We start from the raw sequence: 24,114 nt of genomic DNA, 5'->3' as shown, positions 1-24,114 counted from the left end.
GTGACAGAAAAGGAATCGGTGTTACGAAATTTAAACTTGCCGTAAGTCTGAATAAACCCGCCAAATTTTCTCTGTGGCAGCGAAAGATCATATTCCTTTTACCTTGACTTGGGCCGGATAGTTGTCCCTTTGCGGCTTATTGCATGCAGTTCAGTAGCAGAATGAGATAATACAGTGGCACCACAATCCTTCTGTAGCACTTCTTCGGGTTTAGCATCATACTGTGGTGCTAATCTATTGTCACAATCCTGTATTCGAGATGGGGCAGGCATTTTTAGATCAAGGTAGATTTTTTTTTGGTGTGTGTGTAGCATCATTCTTCTCGTTATCTAAGACTTTATTTTCATTTTTGTTATGTCCTTTTTTAATCGGCATACATTGCTTAAATAACACAAATATATTAACGTACCTGATACAGAATTATAGTTTATTCATTTTAAGCTGGAGGAAATTTTCGTCCTTTTGTAGCTTATTTACCTAAGCCCAAATAGGTGAAAAATAATACAGCTCAGCACCCATTCCATAAAACATCGTTACTAGCACCCAGTTCTTGCAACTACCGACTGAAGGAAGTGTGTGGCAAGACACACCTTTAATACTCAGTGTCCTTTTACAGCAACAAAAATTTCAATCACTTGCTTCATCATTCAAGATGGAGAGAGGGCAGTTTTACGACGCACGGATGGTAAAATACCCCTAGCAGACCAAAATCCTTCGGCGTCAGCCTTAATAAAGCAGCTAACCGCACGTATAACAGCAACACGTTAACTGTGGGCCGCGAGAAGGAAGCTGAAACCTGCCGCCTTCTATTTAGCCCCTGGCGGCCTGTGCTGACGTTGGCCTGCATCCGATTCCTAAGGCGGGAGTTCCCCCCAAATCAAGGACTTAGCCCCCCCAAAATTGCAGCCCCCCAAAATAATAATAATAAAAAATCACCAGCTTACATAGTATGCTTGCAGCTCGGCATTGACCCACCTAACTTTCCCCCAACCCCCTACCGCCAATCCACTTTTATTCGTGCATCCATATTAGTTTAATACAATATTATTTATAGCTATATAATGTGATGAGTTATTCACAATTTACGTAAACCTATGACTCAAATCATAATAGTTATAATATATTAGTTTCCCATATACTTTTTCCAAGCTTGGTTTTCTTTGAAATATATTTATTGCACAAAGAATGCAAGATTGTATTACATTTATCAGACTTATATAATTACAATATATAATATGGTACACATTAATCACGGAGCTTTAAAATTGGATTATGCAGTCTAAAATATATCTGATCTTTGCAATTTTTCACAAACTCGAATGTTCAGAGTATTGGAACTCGGAAATTCGGAATGTTTGTTTACATTGAGAAGTGTCTGTGAACTGTGGCTAAATCCTGTGTTGTTTTCGGTTTTATTTGAATGTATTGGTTTTAGTGGCTGTATAGACGTTACTACGTTCCGGTGTATTGCTAGCCACCTCACTTCACCTGTTCATTTGTGTTTTTACAGGTATGAGATCTTGCCTATTCAGTACTCTATACAAAGAGTCAGCAGTACTTACTTGGTTCAGTCGACACTCCACTGTCAGAACCATGATAAAATAACTAAAAAGTTATTTTATCATGGTCAGAACTGAATGTCATTTCCTTTTTACAGGCTATTCTACAGTAATACATTTGCGGATATCAGCCAGCAGCCACTCAAGTGATGAAAAAGTCATCTAAAAATTCTCAGGGACAGGGTGACATAAGGAAATTCTTTCGCACCCGCACCTCCAAAGATGACACAGATGAGTGCCAAGAAAAAGTGGCTGTTATTGGGAATGAGGTGCCAGAAGCAACCCCAGATAACCCCAAAGCTGAACCCATTCAGACATGTGTAAGTAACCCTATATCAAACTATTTCAGTAGTCATTTTATGAAGCTTAGGCCAGGATTTTTTTTATTGATTTATTTCTAAATTGGCTAGGCCTAGGCTATTTCTCATTGTTGCAAATATATTGTCCTAAACGTACAGAGTGGGAACGTAGGCTAAAACTCTCTCTCTCTTTCTCTGTCTCATCTATAGGCCTCAAAATGCCCCTAAAACTGCTCAGTTTCCGAAAATTTTCCGGGGGGCTTACAGCGCCCCCCCCCCGTACCCCCCAGCTGCATAGGCTCGCTTCGCTCCCCCCCCCCTTCTACCTACACCAGGGCTACAGCCCCCCCAAAATCTGACCCCTGGTGACGCCACTGTCTGTAGGGTGTTGTAGTGTGTTTCATTGAGGTTAGAAGCCCAAGCAGGACTTCCATAATTCATCACTGAACGTATATATTGTTTGTAAACTATAGTGGTGGTTTCTTTTTTGTGTCCGAAAGTAACATAACTATGACAACACTAATCACAGCTTGCAGTATAGCCCTGTCTCCTTTAAAAACGCCATAAGGCTAGAAACATTTGCCCTGTTACCTAAAACAACTGATAGGGATCTCCTATTTGTTAAAAATTTCTCCCGAGAACGGGCAGCCGTTTGTGAAGTTTCTGAAGTTCGATGACTGACCGGCAGATGCTACACGTGCACATCTGCCTGTTAAATAGTTTGCCAGCCATCTTTTTGTGTTATTGTGCATGTTTGTGTTGAATATTTTGTTTGTGAAGTTATGGCGGGGGATGACATCAAAAGCTTTATTAATGTCTAGTGTCACTGGGAGTGTTCTGTGTGGTAGCCTAGCTGAATTGATGCCATCAAATACTCTCTGTGTAAGGTCTGTAAGAAGAGTGTTTGTGGAGTTAAGCGGCCTAAAACAATGTTTTGATGGAGTTAGGGGGATGTGAGGTGTTACTAATTTTAATACCAGTCGTTCAGTGACTTTGGAGGGGGTGCAGATGAGTGTGATGGGGCGATGTGAGGAAGGTAACGTGGGGTCTCCGTTGGGTTTGGGGATAGTGATGATAGTAACATGCTTCCAGATGTTGGGGTATTATGCTGTGTGAGTAGCAGTTTGATGTGTTAGTGAGTGCTTGCATGCCTTGTGGTCCACGATATTTAAGGTGTATGTTGCTTATGATGTCTGGGCCAAAGGCAGATGAGTGCTTAGGGCTGCTAATGATGCTTCGTCTGGTTGTAAGTGAAGGGTGCGAAGTCCGGGTCTGTTGGGAACTGTCTCTTGCGTCGGATGATACGTCGGTCGTCGCGTTGGGGGTTTAGATGACTGACGTGTGAAAAGTGATCGATGAGGGTGTCTGCTTGTTTGTTTGAGGGTATGGTGTCAGTTGTTGTGATGGCAGCGTGTGATTGTGTAGTGTTGCTGTTTGTGAGTGTGATGCCGTTTAATGTTTTATAGAGCTTGCTGGTGTATGTGTGATCAAGTGTTTGGAGATAATTATTCCAATTTAGTGTTTGCTGCTCTGATACTTTAATGTTTATCTGTGTCAAGTTCTTGTATTTGTTGTACGATGTCTTTTGTATGGGGTGTTGGGGAGTGTTGTAGTGTGTCGCGTTGACTGACGAGGACTTGTATTTCTGGTGGGTGCTTGGGTACTTTTTGGGTAGTAGTAGTAGTAGTAGTAGTAGTTGTTCCCTAGGCAGTCTGGCCGAACAGCCCCGAGTCCCTTAGGAAGGCCATGGCCGAGACCGGGCTTTCCCACAGAGCTCTCAAAGAGTGTATGTTGTGTTGTTGGCGTAGGTGATTGTGTGCAATGCAGTCTTCCATAATGTGCTTAATAGTATGGGGTGCTGTGTTGCATCCTGGACAGGCATCAGCGACTGAGTCAGCCAGCCTCTTCTGGTAGCTTAAGAGGGCTGGATGGTGCCCACATCTCAGCCTGGCCAGGTGGACCCTGTCCTCACGAGGAAGATAGGATTCAGAAGGGTGGATGTCAGGAGGCCGTGCATGCAGCTGTGTGTTGTCTTTAAGTGAATGAATGGAGCGGCGAGTGATCTGAGTGTGGATATGCTTCTGGAAGCTGGTCTGAGGTGGGCGAGGGGGGAGAGATGACAGTATTTGTGTATGGTATCGTGTGCTGGGTGTTGTTTTGATGTTCCTTGGTGTGGTTGGATGTGCTGCCATGTATTGCAGTGGATGTTGTAGGTTTGTGGAGGCTGCAGCAAGAAACTTGGTGCCTCTCATGTCTAGGTGATCCTTGACTTTGAGGACTTTGGTTTCTTGATGTAGGTGGTCTGTGGGTGTAGTAGCTATGCAGCCTGTGATTATTTTTAGGGCCTTGTTCTGTATGGTCTGTAGAGTGTTGTAGTGTGTTTTGGTGAGGTTAGAAGCCCAGGCAGGGCTTGCATAATTCATCACTGAACGTATGTATTGTTTGTATACTGTGGTGGTGGTTTCTTTGTTGTGTCCGAATGTTGTATGGGCAAGTGACCTCAAAGCATTGAGTCTTGGAGTTATTTTATTTTTAATGTTTGTGATGAGTTGTTTGAATGACATTGATGTATTGTATGTTACCGGTACATCAAAGATTTTGTGTGTATGTGTGTGTGTGTGTGTGCGTGTGTGTGTGTGTGTGGTAGGGGAGTGTTGTTTATGGTGAGGTGTGGGATGTGACTGTGTTCTGCTGTCCAGTTTGTGAGAACATAAGAACATAAGAAGAGAGGATAACTGCAGTAGGCCGGTTGGCCCATGCTAGGCAGCTCCTAGAAGAGTAACTGAACTACTAGAATGAGATAAGGATAGCAAAGAAGAAGTCACTGTAGATATGGCTGGGGCTATTTTGAACCTGTTTGTGGTGAACCATTCGTGTACTGTGTTGAGGTAAGGTTGAATGATGTGTGCAGCTGTGTTTGAGTTTTGGTGCGTACATGTGTTATATCATCTGCATAGGAAGCTATGTGTATCTGTGGTATGTGGGGTGTGGGTACGTCGTGCATGTATAGGTTAAAGAGTGTAGGGGACAAAACAGAACCTTGGGGGACGCCGTTTGTGAAGTTTCTGATGTTAGAAGACTGACCGGCAAATGTTACGTGTGCACATCTGCCTGCTAAGTAGTTTGCCAGCCATCTTTTTGTGTTATTGTGCATGTTTGTGTTGAGTTTTTTGTTTGTGAGGTTGTGGCGGGGGATGGCATCAAAAGCTTTGCTAATGTCTAGTGTGATTAGGAGTGTTCTGTGTGGTGGCGTAGCTGATTTCATGCCATCGAAAACTCTCTGTGTAAGGTCTGTAAGAAGGGTGTTTGTGGAGTGTGGTGGCCTAAAGCCATGTTGTGACTGGGCTAGGGGAATGTGAGGTGTGACTAGTTGTAGTATCAGTCGTTCAGTGACTTTAGAGGGGGTGCAGAGGAGTGTGATGGGGCGGTGTAAGGAGGGTAACGTGGGGCCTTTGTTGGGTTTAGGGATAATGATGATATTGCCATGATTCCAGATGTTGGGTATTATGTTGTGTGAGTAGCTGTAGTTTGATATGTTGGTGAGTGCTTGTATGCCTTGTGGTCCTAGGTGTTTAAGGTGAATGTTGCTTATGTTGTCTGGTCCACAGGCAGATGAGTGCTTGAGGTTGTTAATGATGTGCTTCGTCTGGTTGTAAGTGAAAGGTGCGTAGTCTGGGTCTGTGGGGAACTGTCTCTTACGTCGGATGATACGTTGGTCTTCCGGATGGGGGGTTAGATGGCTGACTTGTGAAAAGTGATTGATGAGAGTGTTTGCTTGTTGTTTGTTTGAGGGTATGGTGTCTGTTGTTGTGATGGCAGCGTGTGATTGTGTGGTGTTGCTGTTGGAAAGTGTGATGCTTTTTAGTGTTTTGTAGAGTTTGCTGATGTTTTTTTTGTGGTCAAGTGTTTGGAGGTAATTTTTCCAGTTTAGTGTTTGCTGTTCTGATATTTTACTGTTTATTTGAGTGTTGAGTTCTTGTATTTGTTGTATGGTGTCTTGTGTATGGGGTGTTGGGGAGTGTCGAAGTGTGTCCCGTTGTCTGATGAGGCCTTGAATTTCTGGTGTGAAGTTGGGGTTGTGTCTCTTTCTGTTGCCTCTAGGGATGTGTCTTTTGTCTGCGTTTTGTATGATTGTATTGAAACTGTGCACAGCGGTGTTAATGTTTGTGATGGGTGTACTGTTTAATGTTTCGAAATGTTATTCTGTTTCAGTTACAAAGGCCTCCCAGTTGGCTCTTTTATAATTAGTGTATGTGTGATTGTGGCCAGCTGGGGTGATTCTGGTTTTGGTAGTGATGATGATTGGGAGGTGATCAGAACCTAGGGTTTTGACCGCTCTCCATGATGTAGTGGGAGCGAGGTTTGGGGAGCAGAAGGTGATGTCTGGAGATGATGGGAGGAAGAGGGCTTGGTGTGGGATATGGGTATGTTGGTCTACTGAAGACTGTTTAATATGAAAAGATGATCTGTCTGGGATTGTAGTACCAGCCCTCTGTCTGTGTCAGGGTTGTTGACATGCCAGGCCGACGACTTGGCGTTGAAATCACCACCCAGGATGATGTTGGGTATGTTAGTGATGTGGTGTATCTGTGGAGAGTAATTGTGTGGTACTGTGGGGGACGATTGGGGGGGAATGTATGTGTTAGCGATTGTTATGTGTGATTTGTTACCAGTGCGTATTTTAATTGATTGTATTTCTGTTGTGGTGTCATGTGGGGGGAGAAGTGACTTTGTGTGTGCACTGGTATCTGCAAAGTTGATGGATTTGTGTACCAAGGTGATGAGTCCACCGCCACCGCCGTCGGCCCGGTCTTGTCGAATGGTGGTGAAGTTATGAAATGTCGGTGTTTTCTGTGCTGTGTAGTTTTGTTTCTTGTAAGATGGCAATGTGTATGCTCTGTTGTTTGATGAATTGTGTGAGTTCATGTATTTTGGTGTTTATGCCATCTATGTTTAACTGAAGGATGATTATGTTGTGTGTGCGATGTGTGTCGGCTGCTGCAGCACGGGGGGAAGGTGGTGTTTGTGGAGGGGAAGGGGTAGGAGGAGGTTGTGATGGAGGTAAGGGTTGAGGTGGATTAGGATGGGTTGGAATGGGAGGAGTTGGGGGACTGGATGGTGTGGGAAGGGTCAGTGGGTTGGCTGTGGAGGTGTGAAGGAAGTAGGAGTAGGATTGGAAGGGGGGTTGATGGGTGGGGGGAAGGAGCATAAGGAGCAGGTCCAGGTGTTTGTGTAATGTTTCCTGGATGCAAGTGTTGTGCAGGTGTAATGGGTCCAGTTCTTGCAGGAGTTGCATTGAACTGAACCCTTTGTCTGTCGGCTCGATGTGATAGGTTTTGAGCATGTTGGACATATGTATTTGGTGGTGGGTCCTGGATTGCTCTCAATGTCCCCGGCTAGAAGAAGTCGTCGAGAAATGACAGCCGGGGAGTCATTTCTCGGTGTAGAAAAAACGGTGTGGTTGTGTTGGGAGATGTGGTACTTGCCCGGGCGACCGAAGCCACTCCCAGGTACTGGAGCCCCGTGAGAGGCCGGGGGGGTTTGCGGTGGTTTGGACCCCATGCTGTCCTCCTCGTAGACAGCCTCTGGGGAGTAGACCCACGGCGAAGACGCCACCGCTCCAGGTCCACTTTTTGGGTTTGGGTGCTTGGTTTAACATCCAGTCCATAGGGAAATACCAGCTGTATCATAGACAACCCCTATATGGGGATTCCTTAACAGGAGGCATGGGGCCAGGTTTATCTGGATCGTGGGTTACAACTGAGGTTGGTGGGGCCTATTGTGCTGTTTATAGTGCAATCCCCACCTCTAACATACACTGGATCAACCAATAAAGTTAACCCCTTCAGTTTTGACACTAATTTATTTCTCCTACCATCAGACAATTATACTCGGCATAATCACTGACTCAGATGTACAGAAATGGGAGATTCAACTGATGTGTAGCGTGTCCTTGAATGCAAACCCTGGGAGGGCTAGGCTTATAACTGAAGAGCTGAGAGGAAGGATGGCACAGGAGTGTACCGGTGCTGTGATGAGCATGGGTAGATTGAAATGGTTTGGACGTGTGGAAAGAATGGGAATGACAACTGGGTGCAGAAAGTAATAAGTTTGAATATCTGGGATTGGATTGCGAGAGGCAAACCAAAAAAGACCTGGGACAAGATCATGGAGTGTGACCTCAGGGATTAGGGAATGAACAGAGGTTGCCAGAGATCAAGCAGCATGGAGAGCCACCATTAGCAGACCAAGGCTGTCATAAACGATACCTGAGAAAAGGCAAACCAAAAAAGACCTGGGACAAGATCATGGAGTGTGACCTCAGGGATTAGGGAATGAACAGAGGTTGCCAGAGATCAAGCAGCATGGAGAGCCACCATTAGGAGACCAAGACTGTCATAAACGATACAGGAGAAAATGGAGAGGTCAGATATAACTTTCATTAACTTCTTCACTACTAGAGGTGTGTCCTAAGTATAATAAATTTATCTAGACATAGTTACAGTAAATGCAAAAATACACCACCAGACTGGAGGATATAGTGCAATGCAGAACTGGCTGGCTAAGATGTGATGTCATGGCTCAACACTGACTCGAGATCATAATAAAAGGTGTACCAGTAATATGAGAACAATGCCATTTTTAACCTGTTAACTGCTCATGGCGTTATTTATTGGAGGTGTCTGTGATGTGCAGACATAGGAGTAAAAATGACATTTCCCAAAGGCCAAATTTTGTCTTAGGAATTGAGAGAACACATGCCAAGGAATAGAGTAACGAAATATTAGCTCAATATTTACCATGGCAAAGCCATGGATGAACATCGAAGCGTCTGATTCCCTACTGGAATGTATGGTTTACGTTTTCTTTTTCAGTTTCGGTTTTGAAGGCTCACACGTGCTTGCATGGGCCAGCCTTGGTCACCATGGCACTATATTTGAAATTCACCTGCGCAGCCAGGGCTGCATTAAGCAGTCGCACTCAGAACAGCCCAGGCTGTATAGAGCAGTTAACGCGTTAAGCATGTAGGCTTTTCAAATACAGAATTTCTCTCAAATAATATCTAAAACCACTGCATGTACGTAACGCTTCACCACATGGATAACAGTGTGTCATCCCGAGTCCAAGTGTGCCATAATTATGCTCAATAAGATCTGTGCATTAGAATTCTACGTGACAGTATTATATTCTTTGAGATCCAGAACGACAAAGATTAAGTGGTATGTGTGTGAACACTAATACACTCAATGAGTGTCCCAAACAGTAGATCAGTGCTTTCATCTTGATGACTCATAACCAACTGCCTGATGTCTTTGATGCCACTAAATATTTGCCACTTACTTTCATTAAAAAGTGAATGGGTCATACTCATTCACTGACCATTCCAGCCTCCAGAATCCTGACTCCAACTCGCAGGGCATACACATCCACACTTACGCATCATACTACCAATAAGCTAGAGTCAATCCAACAACTCTAATTTCTTGGGAAAGAATGGTGTTGCCAAACCCTTGGCATACATTCCTCTGTACAATATTTTTCCATATATGATGTACAGATACAGTGCCTCTAAACTTCATAACAGATTTATTGTCAAACAAAAGGATTATTCCAGTAAATTTTTTAATTTTATAAATATGTACACTTCTACAAAACAGTGCTTAATGTACTATTACGACAAAGTACTCCTTCCCACCTTGCTATCTCTAACCTGTAACTATGGCATTATCACACAAACTAAAAACATGATGCTAATAATATAACAGCATAGCAACTGCTGTCAGCCAGAACTGGATACATTCATGGAACATGTGCAACTCTGCCAAGTTAATGGTGTCAGGGGGGGAAGGAATATCTGGCTGCAACAGTACACAGACTTCAACAATGAACAATTGTCATTCACCTTGACTTGGCCCAGATTTTCATCTTTTTGCAGTTTAATCCATGCAGCTCAAAGGCAGAAAAAGACTATGATCTTACATCCTTCCCATAGGACTTCCTTATGACTGCCATCATATTCCAGTGTTAATTTTTTGTTGTGCCTCAGAATTCAAGATGGAGAGATGACAATTCGAGGTTGTTAGAATACAATGAGTTGATATTTCTTCATAAAATATTAGCTACATGTTTTTGTAGCAAACGTGTATGATATTAAAGTCAAACTTCGTAGCGTAATGGACCAAACACTCAATGAATTCGTCGTCATCATCCAGGCCCCTTTTTCTTCCAGCTAGGGATGGAGTGATTTACAGTACAAAGAACAAGAGTAAACCAGAAAGGAGAAACTAACCAAAAGTCATCCCAACTCAATGGACCACACTCATTAACTCACCATCCACAAACCCACAACATCCACTACACTACATGGCAACACACCCACACACACCAAGGAACATCAAAACAACACCCAGCACGTGATATCATACACAAATACTGTCATCTCTCACCCCTCGCCCACTTCAGACCAGCTTCCAGAAGCATATCCATACTCAAATCACTCGCCGCTCCATTCGGTCACTCAAAGACAACACACAGCTGCATGCACGGCATCCTGATATCCACCCCTCGAATCCTAACTCCCCCGTGAGGACAGGGTTCACCTGGCCAGGCTGAGATGTGGGCATCATCTAGCCCCCTAAAGTTACCACAGGAGGCTGGACGACTCCGTCACTGATGCATGATCCGAATGCAACACAGCGCCCCATACTATTAAGCACTTTATGGAAGACTGCATTGCACACAATCACCTACGCCAACAACACAACATAAACTCTTTGAGAGCTCTGTGGGAAAGCCCAGTCTCGGCCATGGCCTTCCTAAGGGACTCTGGGCTGTTCGGCCAGACTGCCTGGGGAACAACTACTACTCACCATTCAAGTCCCCATAATAAGCTCTTGCAGTTTATTTTCTATATGTCAATCACCAGACACTTTAACCCCATAAGAGGTGGCCAAAAACATACCACCTCCATGTCATCCTGAACCCCGCTATCTGGTTGCCCTCTCTCCATCTCACCCCGCTCTCTCTTATACCTCTCCACCCCATCCCTGAATCTAATCCTGTTTCCCCCTCCTCCTCATTCACATAAACTCTCCTAATTGGTTTCTCAATCTTCATTCTCTTTGCATGGCCAAACCCATCTAAAAGTATTTCTGATAATGATTGTTTTAGCACAGCCATGTCAATTTATGCACCTTAGGCAACTTGCACGTTTTGTATTACTTTGCAAGTTCTATCACATGGATTTTTTAAGGTCACAGATCACTTGATGCTACTTTAAAATCAGGAACAACCTTTTTAGCTCTTATAACTCTTCAGCCATGAACTATATTGTTCACTTTACGTGGGCATAAAACTGCCATCTTTCCATCTCTATTGCTATGCTTTAACAAGAGATTACCACAACAGTATGATGGGAGTTACAGTGATATCCCATGGAAAGAATGTCAAGTCACAGTACAGTGCTTGGTCTTACTCTACCACTGAGGTATATGAAAAAGCAATAACAGGATGCAAATCTCAACTAAAGGTAAATGAACAACAGAAGCATGTTCATCACTTCACACTTTGACTGCCGTATATGGTGCTGGAAAGGGGCACTGAGTGGTGGCACCAACACTAAAAGAGCTGCTTTGCTGCCCAGTTCAACAAATGTCTCCACTTCCTATCCCCCACACACAGGATGGTGAACTGTAGGACAACACTGGCCAGTGGCAGACCAAGTTCATGTCCAGACAAGCCAGGAGTTGTAATTAATACTATTATGCCTATACTTTGCTCATTTAACTAGGCTTATAATTGCAATCTTGAATGCTGAGCTACAACAAATGATAAAATATGGTGTTAGGAAGAAGTACGGTACTAAGGAAAGATGTGGAGATGTACTCCTGTTCTATCACTGAGCTACAGGAAATAACTGCAAAAATTACAAACATCTGCATCAGGTTACGGTGGAAGAACTATACATGAGGTGTGACTATGCTAGACACATCCATCTTTGGGTCCAATGCCAGCTATAATTCTTTACGTTAACTTGGCCCAGATCTTCATCCTTTTATTGCTTTATATCATGTAACTTATTATCAGTGAAAGACAACCTATGGCTCAACATCCTTTCCATAACGCTTCTTTGTGAGTAGCACTGTACTGTAGTGTTTATATTGCTACAACTCTGCATTCAAGATGGAGGGATGGAAATTTTAGGCCAAGTTACTGAGAAAAGAGTATAAATGGTTGTGTTCCCCACTCATATGAACTACTTCTTTTTGATGTCGAGTCCAGTCACAATGTCACAATGGTACAGTCCTTTGTGAATAAGTACTACCCAAACATGACATGACATTCGGATTATTTTCATCTGATGGCGCTGGTTGTTGTATCGTGACCAGTGGCAACTCTCACTCATATGGCCACTTCTGACTCTTGATGTAGCCCGGATATTTCTTCTTGGCTTTCAGCCCTGTCACGATTGTCGAATCCTTTGTGAACACCGACACCCCACCAAACATTGTGTCCGTCTCTGTGAAGTCAAATACAAAACATGAGTGGTTAGCAGGAGTAAGTACTGTACTGCTGTAGTACTAGTACTAGAAGTAGTAGCAGCAAGGAATAATGGCAGTAGTGGTGGTTTTAGTAATACTAGTGGTACTGGTAATTTTATTAGTAGTGGTGGTAGCATTAGCAGCAACAGCAGCGGCCTTTGTTAAGATACTCTTTCTATGTTCTTGACTTTCAAGTCGACAGTAAACTGCAGGACAGTATTATATACTTCTGTTATACAATACGGCCTCACGGATGGCGTTATTTTGCTTAACGACTTCACGGATAGCAACGATCTCATAACGAGACATACTACATGGATAGCGAAAGGCTGCCAAAGAACAGGGGCCTGGTGGGCTGATTTGACAGGGTCCTTACCCTGGCAATCCTGATACTGAATGCAAGGCAAGGCTGCCAGAGAACAGGGGGCTGGTGGGCAGAGTTGCCAGGGTCCCTACCCTGGCAACCCTGACACTGAATGCAAGGCGATCGTCATTTGTCGCAGGACACCATTTTATCCCACTGCTGATTTATTTTTTTTTTTGTGCTTTCAAGGTCACCTTAACTGCAATTGTGCCCTAAATATTATGGCTCCCACCTCTCCCATGAGTCCCACTGGAGGGCAAAATGATGGTGGCGGTCAATACAAAAGACCGGAGAGAGGAAGAGGTCGAAAAAGGGTAAAAAAGACTAGATAATATGTGTGCGGTAAACACGAGACGAGAGCCACCAGTAAGCCGTCTCAGTACACTCAACACTCAAGAAACAGCACTCACAACCAAAAGTAAGTTTGTTTAGCCTTCTTGCATGTTTAATATACGAGAGTTTTAATATTGTTGAAATTCTACTTTTATGGTTGGTTGGGGTGTTCACCATCCACTCTATGAAGCGTTGCTTTCAGGTACCCGCCCCTTCCTCTCTCCCTTCCTTCTTCCCATACATCCTCTTCTGCCTTGCCTTCATTCTTTCCTCTTTCTTCTGTCTACAGGTGAGTCTACACTCAGTGACAGGCCAAATGGTGTCCTGTACACCAGGAAACCAATTACTATGCTGGGTGGTGACCATATAACCAACTTATGACACCTGGTGGTTTAGTGGGCGATTAAGATAATCTGATCGGATTGAGCCTGTGCAGGTTTATATCCAAGGGGTGATTGAGGTTTGTTGTTCATGTAATGCCATTCAGGGATGACTGTGACTGGTCACTCTCATCTTAAATGTCAGGTCCAACTTGCCTAGCCCCAGGCTCTAATGCTCCTCATGGGGCAACACTGGATTAGATGATGGATGGATATGTGGTTAAATACAGACAATAGGGGTATGGCTGTAAAAGTCCAAGACTAATTTGGTTTATTTAAGAAAGAAATTTGCCCCACGGACAGCGACATTAGTCCATCCATCCATCATCCAATCCTATGTTGCCCCATGAGGAGCATAGAAGCCTATGGCTAGGCAGTTGGTCCTGACATTTAAGATGAGAGTGACCAGCCTCACTCATCCCTGAGTGGCATTACATGAGCAATAAACCCCAATCACCCCTTGGATATAAACCTTCACCGGTTCAATCCGACTGGTGCCAGACTAGTTGTGTCGCTATCCACGTGGCCCTACTGTAGTGAGTCTACTTCCACCTGACAACAATCCATAACCCTGTTCAGCCAAGTTGATGCCCAAGTGTAGCAGAATGGAAGAGCTGATGTGGCTAGTAACCTAGGACAATCATTCACACCTTACCTAATGAAGACCTTTAACCCTTTTAGGGTCAGCTGGTGGCCAAGTGTAGCTAGACTAGAGGGATAATCTGAGCAGAAACCAAGGACACCAATTCCCACCCCATAATTATGGCCCATTGAATTTCATGCAACTATGACGAGTTGTGAGACTGGCCTGGTTTCTTCAGACGCAAACTAACCAGATGTACGGCATAACATACCTGGGTGGAATCTGGTGTAGTTATGTATGACATGGAGGTTCTTTGGTAGGTCCTGGGTTTTCATGCCATCAAGTGGGAAGCTGGTGTCAACTTTGGTCTGGTAGAAGGTTACAAGTTCACCTGAGGAGGCCACAAAGAACATTAATAATGCACAGTGACTGGAGTGGAGAGGATGCAGAATGAAAGACTGACTAGAAGTGTACGTGAGTGAGGAACGGGGGAGAGGGAGACCTGGGATGAGACTGAGGAGTGGAGTGGATAATCACATGCAAATAATTAAATGATCAAATAACAGCTGGGGGTCACAAAGACTCAGTCTTATAGAATACAAGGAGAGTGTGAGTTGAAGGAGGGGCGACATGAAGGCAATTTGTTTGCGGTCAGCTATTATGGGATTACAATGTTAACTACTGACAGACAGATAATTAGGGTGGTACATGGATGGCTACCATTAAGCCTGGGATGTATTACCTCGACAGACGTGTGATAACAAGCTTGGTAACTATAGTGCGCTGAAAAAAAAAAAAAAAAAAAAATCCTACCACCAATTAGCTCAGTTGATAGCCAGGAGTAGTCATAGTTGTTCAATCTGTATATGGATGGGGTTATAAAAGAGATACAAGATGGGGCAGTGGATGTTGGAGTGGCCCTAATGAAAGAGGGCAGTGTTTGGAAACTCCCTGTACTGTTGTTTGCAGATGATACTGTGTTGTTAAGTGAAGACGAAGGGGAGCTACAAAGCTTGGTGGATGAGTTTGGGAGAGTGTGTAAGAAACGGAATCTAAAGGTGAATGTAGGGAAGAGTAAAGTTATGGTCTTCGATAGAGGTGAAGTCAGTGAATGTACAGTGAGACTGGATGATGAGAAAATGGAAAATGTGAGTACGTTTAAGTACTTGGGTAGTGTGATGGGTAAGGATGAAGTTTGGAGGGCGAAGTGCTTGAAAGGGTACAACAAAGAAGAAAGGTTGCTGGTTCCTTGAAGGCAGTGATAAGAAACAGGGAAGTGAGCATGGAAGTGAAAAATTTATTACATAACAGTATTGTGATACCAACTCTGATGTATGGAAGTGAAGCTTGGACGTTGTTGGAGGGACACAAGTCAAGAGTGAGAGCAGTGGATATGAGTTATTTAAGAGGAGCCTGTGGAGTCACATGGAGAGACAAGCTGACAAATGAGGATATAAAGGAGCGTTGTGGTGTGGATGTGGATGTGATAGGAAGCATTAGGAGAAACACATTGAGATGGTTTGACCATGTGGAGAGGATGGAGACTGATGAGGAGAGTGTATGTGAGTGAGGTGGAGGGGGAGAGAGGGAGGGGTAGCCCAAGGATGAGATGGAGGGATTGAGTGGAGAGATATATGAGAGAGGGGGGTATGAATTAACTGGGAGCAGGGTAGTGAAATGGCAGGGGACAGGGTGACGTGGAGGCGATTTGTTTGTCGCCACCCTGTATAAGGGATTAAGGCGTCTGGCAATAGATGGATAGATAGATAGATCATATTCCTAACACATTCTGCATACAAGGACCCCTTAGCATGCAGGGGGAACCCTCTCAATGTCAGGAGGCAACAGCTCCCAGAACTTCCTCCAACCACTCCTTACCCAGCACATAATATGACCCATACATAACAAAACTCTTCCACACATTCAAGAGACTCACCAGCAAGATCAATCCCTCCATGCCCCTCAATCTCTGCACGCTCTTCCCGACACACACAAGAAAACAGTATCATTTCTCAGCTAGTCTCTAATACCACTAGCTATATCAATAATGCATCCACTTATTATAAACATGGCACAAGATGGAGTTACTACCCATACCCTTGTGGCTAAGGAACCTCACTTTGTTACTGGAGATACAACTTGGCTTTAATCAATGCTTCGGTTTAGGAGAAGGCTGCACTCAAGTGGTGGCACAGGTTTACTGCAACTGGGCAGCAGAGCCAACTCTTATAATGCATAAACATCACTTGTCTCCCTCCACATCTCACAAAAAGAGAATGGCAGACTGCAGGAAAAAGGGCACCTTCAGCCTGCAGTCAACTTGTTCACATTCAGAGGAGCCTGGTGCCACATCATCAACAATAACAAGCTGTAAACTACAGAACTTTTAGGCTAACTGTTCTGTAAGGCTGAGGAACACCACCATGACTGGAGATGCAACCCATCCCCACCTAATACTTCACACATGGGTAACTGGGTATACTGTAGGTGTCCTAGTAGCCTACTCACCAACATTAGTAATTCGGTGCAGGAGTGAGTTAGGCACAGTGTGGCCAATGGCTTGTGAACACTGTGCCAAAACCTTAAACTTGGTATTGGTATCCCTGAGGGCTGTGCTAGCATTGCAGTTAGGAAGTACTCGCTTGCAGATGTCTGTCACTTGCGATGCTACGTCGGCGGGTGGATCATATGGTTTCTGACTACGTAGGTACCTGCAACATGCACAGTAATATAGTGCATTTACTGTAATCTGACAAAGACCACTAACCCCATACAGTGCATCTGCAGCAATCTGACAGAGATCCCAACCCCTTTCAGCTCAGTTGATGGCCAATATATTCACACTAGAGGGTTGATCTGACTAGTAATGACAGAGACTCATTTGTACCTCACTGAGCTTCAAGCAAGATGATGATGATGGAGGAAGATAAAAATGATACAGTAACAACATTAACAGTAATAATTTTTCCACTGCAAACATAAAATACCATGTTGCTTAATAATAATAATAATAATTATTCTGCTGCAAACATAAAATACCATGTTCCTTGAAACTGTTCCTAATGTCAAGTCATAAACACCAATAGGGGGAAAAAATAAAAGCTGACATAAATTGGTTCTTTGTTGTAGACGGTGCTGGTGAGGGATATCTTCATGCAATGGCCATATAAATCTCCTACCATACATGGATAAACAAACATCCCTAAACTCCCTCCCTATCCTGCAAGAGATGGATGGTGCACTGCAGGACAGGGGTAATTTCAGCCTTCAGAAAACTGGGTATGGGTCTAGATAAGACCAGGATTGCAATTGCAACTACACCTACAGTACTACAAGTACTTTAACACTAAGGCATTACTTATCATCATCCGGACCTCCTTTCCCACCCAAGGGCAGGGTGAGGAGTAGCAATGTCCAGACAGCCCAAGTCTGCCCAATCCAATGGGCCATGCTTCCCTTCACTCATCCTTCAAGCCCCCAGAATCCTGGCTCAACCTGATACTACAGTACTGCATTACTGCCACCACCACAACAACAACTACTAACCCCCTGGCTGCCAATGATTCGGCATCGCTGTCAAACTTGCGGCTGAGTGGAAGATCTGCATCGTCAACACTGGGTAATACAGTGGTTGTAGAGGATTGTCGACACTGTGGAGAAAGGAGAGATATGTCCATTATATTATTATTACTATTACCGTACTATTATTATTTGTTGGAAGAGTTGTGGTCGCAGGTTCATGTGAAATGTGAACCTAGAGAACTGAAGGCTTAAGTTGTTCTCCATTTGCCACCCTGTGAGGGATGTTTGTAATTCTGGGTACTGTAGCCACCCAGCTATATCCATGCCACCACATGAAGGCAACCCCCTCTCCAGCACCAGAACTTGTGCTCAGGGATGAGATACACAGCACATTAGGAATACGGTACATAATGCATAAATGACATGCTTATGGCCGCAGCATGGAATTAGGATTCTGGGAGCCTCATATGGTCAGGGAATGAGAGTGGCCTGCTTAGCTGAGAAGACTTTTGGTTAGTTGCTCTTTCTACCAGGCTTTTTCTTACTTCCTGGTTCCTACCACATGTCATCCTTAGGTGGGAAAAGAGATTTGGATCAGTTTTTACAATTACGTGAATGACTCAGAAAAACCCAAATAAATAACCAAATGAAGGAAAAATACAAAAAACAAACTAACTACTGGTCTATTTATCTATCTATCTATTGCCAGACACCATAGTCCCGTATGGGGTGGCCATTTGACTTTTAGTTATTTGTTTTATGGGGAGGGGCACTAACTCTCCACCAACCCACTTGCTGACACGTAGGGAGCACATATGGTTTGGTTATATGGTTACCACCCAGCGCTGTAAACGGTTTCTTGGCTTACAGGAAACCATTTGGCTTGTTACTCAATGTAAAGCCACCTGTAAAGGAAAGAAAAGCAATAAGAAGTGACAGGAAAGATGGCAGAAATAGGAAGAGAGGAGGGCAGGCACAGGAAAAGAATGATAAAGGGTAACGAAGAAGTAGGCGGTACTACATCAAGTGAGTGGATGAAGGTCACCACCACCTACCACAAACTACCATACAGGTAAATACCTAAATTAAGGAGAAAACACCCAAATTACTTTACCAAAATAAAGCCAAAAATACCCAAATGAATATGCAAAATACCAAAATTAACCCAAATGAAATAAAGAACACCCTAAAGAACTTAAAGTGGTGAAGCTGGTGGTTTTATAGTTGATGTCTTCAAAATTACACCTTTCCACAACTTTTTAAAGTTATCACAACGATGATTATGTTATGGTATGGTTTACAATTGTATTTTTCTTAACAAGCCATACCATAACATAATTACCACTGTGATAACTTTAAAAAGTTGTGGAAAGGTGTAATTCTGAACACATCAACTATAAAACCACCAGCTACATGCAAACTGTGGCAAACAGCCACCTGCCATGTCAGATTTTTAAGCTGGTTTGGCTCCACAGTCAGTCCATCACTAATTGTTCTTCCCTACTAACCTAACCTAACACAGCTTAACTGAAATCAACCAAACCTAATTTACTCAAACCTATTTCAACAAAATCTAACTTTATTTACCCTAACCTAACCTACCTGAATGATTTGGGGACGAATAAGTTTTGGGTGCAAATCGACTCACTGTCCTCCATAGGATGCCACTGCCGATGTCAAGAAATCTAACTTCACAAGAAATCTAACTTCGTGCTTTTGAGTATACAGGTATTGTAGTTATTTTTGTGGGACTTAGGTGTCCTGAATGAATTATACAATTTTTAGTAATATAAATGATATTTCTGCAGAATCTGGGTGTCCCAAAACAGTTGACTAGGTATCTATCAACAGCCAGACACAAAAATCCCAAAAAGGGGTGCTGCTGTCTTAGTTGGCTATATTATGGGCTGGGCTGCTAACCCTTCGCAGACCTGCTTGCTGACACTTTGGGAACAAGTATGGGCCGGTTATGTGGTTACCACCCAGTGCTGTACATGGCTTCCTGGCTTACAGGAAACAATGAGGCCTGTCACTCAATGTACAGCCAACTGAAAAGGAAAGAAGAGAAATAAAAAGTGACAGGAAAGATGAAAGAAATAGGAAGAGAGGAGGACAGATACAGAATAGGAATGATAAAGGTGAGGGAAGACGCAGGCAGCATTACATCAAGTGAGTGAAGATGGTCACCACCACCTACTACCGGTACCATGAGAGAAGTTAATGACAAATCAATGGAGTACTGGCATTAGGAACATGTGAACAACTACCATAAATGTAGGGAAATAGACACCTTGCTACTTGACCTGGGTCCAGCTTGGCCTACAGGAAGATGGCAAAGTTGTCAGATGTGTTGCTTTAAGTTGCCAGCCTGGGGACAACTCCACCTTTCCTACTTAGATGATAAGAGGCATCCAGTGATGATGGTGCAGGTTTACATCAAGCACTCCCCTCTTTAACTCTTGGCAAACTGCATACCTTATGATCTGAGCCTCAATGAAGGTCTGCACAGGCCATGCTGGAAGCCTTATACAAGGTACAGTTTGCACTGGTTATAAAACGATGACTCTGGGGAGGCAAACTACCTTCCAAAGAATTGGCCCAGAAGGGGTTATCAACAAGATGCTGCCCTTTACTACTATAGCACTACTATTAACAGGGTTCTCAAAAATAATAACAATAATAATCATAAAATAATAATACAATAATAATAACATACACTTCGTTAGCAGAAGAGGCAGCAATTATAATCACCTGCCGCAACACGTCTCCCCAGATCATAACTTCCCTGAAAAGCGAATAGCTTTGAGCTGCACCTTAGAAGATTCTACATGAGTCAACTGGACACGGATAATGTGATCCTTTATGTACACAATCACAGCGAATGGGTTACGACAATAATGATAAATTAATGTAAGATCAACATACCGGAATCCATCGTCATTCATGGCAGCAGCAGGAAAGATAACATGTATGCCCCGTATCTGTCTGAACTGAGGGACTTGTGACAGGTCAGTCATCAGAAAGCATGTTACTCTAGCCGGTCTTAGTGCCACCACAGACACAACTAAGTCTGGATGTGTATCTGACTGGCTCTTACTCCCTAACATACTAGCTTCGAGTGTCTTGGTAAGTGCAGCAATGCCTCACATAAATTCTAAGATTTGTGCAAGTAAATACTATTTTATGTAATGCAGCTGATAATCCATCCATCCATCATCCAATCCTACCTTGCCCCATGAGGAGTGTAGAAGCCCAGGGCTAGGCATGTTGGTCCTGACATTTAAGATGACAGTGATCTGCCTCACTCATTCCTGAGTGGCATTATGTGAGCAATAACCCCAACCACTCCTTTAATATAAACCTTCACTGACTCAATCAGATTGAAGCACTGCAATCACCCACTAAACCACCAGGTGCTGATGATAACACACATTTCTTCTATGCCACAGAGGGAGGGCTTAAAAAAATATATAAATCGTATTTCCCATCACAATGCGCACCTATGATTTGGCGGGGGATATTTATTTATTTATTGTTTTTCACTTAATTAATTATTCATCTTCAACATGTGGGAAAACAACTTTGCATCAAATTAAGATAATTCTTATCATTAAATTGTTTTCAATTGTTGGTGGGAGCTCCCCTGAAGTTTATACAGAAATAAAAAAAAGTAAATTTTCATTTATGGACAGTCAAGGTTATTCTGAATTTATTTCTAAACTAATCTACCCTTACCCAACTAAGTTAACATAATTAAACTAGCCTAACTGATCAAACCTAACTACCCTAAGAAATACCCTGTCATATCTAAACTATGAGACTCCAAAACTGCAAAAATACAAAAAATTAACCTGAAGAAATGCCCAAATGAAGGGGAAGCACTTATGTCAGTCTTAATACCAAAACGAATTATAGAACACCCAAGGAACCAATATAAATACCCAAACGAATAAATAAATATGTATGCAATAAATATCTCCTTGCACTTGTCTATATTAGTCCTGATAGGATTATAAACAAGATCAACTATTTTCATTTGAATGTTTACATGGATTAACTGGTATTTTTTTTTATAGGAATTGATCCCCTGTTTTACAAAATGATGGATCCTGCCCTTACAAAGCTAAATGGCTGGTATCTTCTCTGAACTAACCAAACACCTTAATTATCTTCTTTAACCAAACCGTTAATCAACCTAAACTACCCTAACTACAGTAATGTACTCTACAGGTAATTTGGCTAAGACCGAATTCTTAAATATAACTCTAGTAAAACATCAAAATGTACCAAAACCCAATACTGACATAAAGAAATAAGTAGGCTAGATGGGGTCTATGTCGCTTTGTGGCCTAAATATCAAGTTATCTACGGTTCTGCCTAAGCCTGCAGTCCACCAGGTTCATGCTTCAGGTGAGCCACACGTATCAAAATGTACCAAACCCAACCTTGATATATAAAAAATGTGGGAGTTGGGTTGGGATTTTCATGGTTTTATGGCATGAATCTCGGGTTTACCTGTACTCTAACTCTCCCTGACCCGCCGCTAAACTCTGCCTCACCTCCGCCCGGATTCTCCACGCGCTGCTAACCCCGCTGACGGCCTGACGGGGGAAATGGCAGACACGGAGACTTCTTATGGAGGCGGCCATGATTATTGTCACGTGACCTGCGCCAGAGTTACCATATCCCAATCCAAAACTAATGCTCAACTTCAGCAAAACAATCCTGCACTAGCTGTGTCCGAAAACTCCCCCCAAAATCGCTCCCTAAATCAATAAAATCGCCGGAATTTTCATGAAGCCTTGTCAGTATGTCTAGGATATGGTGAGGTTTTTCTTTGTTGGGTTAAATATTGTCGCTAGATGGCAGTGAAAATCTCTAGGAAGAGCGAAAAAAGCGCCTACTTAACAACACTTGCCACCGCCCACCAATCAGCGACCGGCTAGCCTCACGCTCACCAACCTACATTCTCATTCTTATAAACTAACACTATTTATCACCCACCTGGCTATTTAACCCTCAATTCCCAATAGATAATTATTAAAAACCTCTTGTAGCAGTTTTGGTGAGGTTCTGAGGTTTTGCATTGGGTAAAGCTGGGCGGTTATTTACGATTGTAAAAGACGGCTTTTGACAGCGGAGGTGAGAGCGTTGTTGGAACGTTTCTCGTTTCCTATCCTATCCGCCATTATTGTGAAGATCCATGGAGTGATTGTAGATATCTGGAGGTTATAAGTAATTAATCCATAGTGTGCGGATTGATTCCAATCCAAGTGTAGTGTCAAAAATGGATATATGATGTCGACGCACTCGCAGACAAACGGGGCAAGCCTAGAAGATTGCCACACCAATTTCTTTGCCCTGGTGAGTACCGAGTTTGAATGAAAGTAGCCAACTGTTGGTCTATTCACCTCTGTTTGTTGTAGTTAGGGTGCTTCTCCGTACTCGTAGGGATGGCTCCTTGCTAGGTCTTTGACTGTGTGTGTGCCTGCTTAGCTAAAATGGCCTGAGTTTGAAGAAATTCCAAGTCTATCGTCGTGAAAATGCTGCCAGTGTCGTAGTGCAAGGGAGAGTGGCCGCCAAATTTGCTTGCCCTACATTATTTTATCGGGCCTGGCGCCTCCCTGTGCGCTTGGAATGCACCTTGCTATCCTTATCCTCAGCCTAGAAAAATCCTGTAGCTATGGAGGTGGGGAAAGGGCCTAAAAACTGGCGGGGAAGTGGCGAAAACGGCGTGTTGCTTGTGGACATGTCAGGTCAACAAGGCCCATTCTCGCGTGCACCCAGTTCGGCGGAGTAATGGAGGGGGGTAGGCTGGGGATCCTGGGGGTGGGGGGGGATCTGAGAGGTGAAATCTAGTGACTTTTTCAATCGTTTTTGCCTTCTTTTTGGTCGTACGCATTTTCCCCAGGTGCGTGAGTCAAGATTTTAACCAAGTACGTTCGGGGAAATTCTACAGTTTGGGGAAAAGGCAAGGTGGGAATTGGGGAGTAAGTGGGGGGGGGAGAGGGTCGAGGCGCCAGGGTAGGAGAACGTGCCGAAAGATACCGTATATTTCCCCAATTTCCCGATTTGTAGATGGGAAAAATGAGCAGGGGGAATGGGGAAATTGGACATTGAATTTTTTTGTGTGGTATTGTTTTGAGGTAGAGCTTTGTATTTTTTATTAATGTTTTTTTCGAGTGTGGTGGTCGTGGTATGTTGGGGTGTAGGGCCTTGCAGTACCCCTCCTCTCCCCCCTTCTACCCCCTCCCTCACCCTCCATGCTTACTCTCTCTCTCACTCTCTTTCCCGTCCTAACTTCATCCAGCTTCATTAGTTTTCCTTATCCTCTATCCCCTCTCCTGCTACCCACCCTCTCAACTATCCTTCCTCTCTCTCCACCTTCTCTCCCGTTTCTTATCCCCCTCCCCCTTCCTCCCTTCTTTTCCCTCCCCACCCTCCCTTTTGACTCCCTCTCCACTTTTCTTATCAATTTTCCTTCACAGCTAATCATGGTATTTATTATTTACCCCTAACATGCAGTTTTTTTC

General features: G+C 43.5%; 2 protein-coding genes and 1 non-coding gene across 3 annotated transcripts in view; 1 reads left to right on the top strand and 2 right to left on the bottom strand.

The window, feature by feature from the left end:
- Positions 1-9,474: 9,474 nt before the first annotated feature.
- Positions 9,475-22,230, bottom strand: mRpL50 (mitochondrial ribosomal protein L50). The gene is made up of 5 exons (XM_080266272.1): positions 22,141-22,230; positions 17,606-17,709; positions 16,568-16,770; positions 14,331-14,450; positions 9,475-12,377 (listed from the first exon to the last, which is right to left on the bottom strand). The coding sequence occupies exons 1-5, from the start codon at positions 22,228-22,230 to the stop codon at positions 12,256-12,258; spliced, it is 639 nt and encodes a 212-aa protein (XP_080122398.1). The 3' UTR covers positions 9,475-12,255.
- Positions 20,546-20,673, bottom strand: LOC145391764 (small Cajal body-specific RNA 8). The gene has a single exon (XR_013895894.1).
- A 646-nt stretch (positions 22,231-22,876) lies between the features above and the next one.
- Positions 22,877-24,114, top strand: part of skd (mediator complex subunit skuld) — a 105,932-nt gene continuing 104,694 nt past the window's right edge. The window contains exon 1 of the mRNA XM_080266218.1: positions 22,877-22,945. Coding sequence (XP_080122344.1) covers positions 22,877-22,945 — 69 coding nt within the window. The remainder of the gene's footprint in view (positions 22,946-24,114) is intronic.

This window comes from Coenobita brevimanus, chromosome 19 (genome assembly GCF_032717465.1).
Source record: "Coenobita brevimanus isolate Jiangsu-jjx chromosome 19, ASM3271746v2, whole genome shotgun sequence".
Classification (NCBI taxonomy): Eukaryota; Metazoa; Arthropoda; class Malacostraca; order Decapoda; family Coenobitidae; genus Coenobita; species Coenobita brevimanus.
This window is presented reverse-complemented; position numbering and strand designations above follow the sequence as displayed.

What these genes read in the sequence shown, in the direction of transcription:
- mRpL50 (XM_080266272.1), bottom strand. Translation starts at nt 22,230, where the DNA reads ATGGCCGCCTCCATAAGAAGTCTCCGTGTCTGCCATTTCCCCCGTCAG. An exon ending in GCACCGAATTACTAATGTTG is followed by an intron (nt 14,451 to 16,567) that starts GTGAGTAGGCTA and finishes TGGCCTCCTCAG; the next exon opens with GTGAACTTGTAACCTTCTAC. An exon ending in CTACACCAGATTCCACCCAG is followed by an intron (nt 12,378 to 14,330) that starts GTATGTTATGCC and finishes TTGACTTCACAG; the next exon opens with AGACGGACACAATGTTTGGT.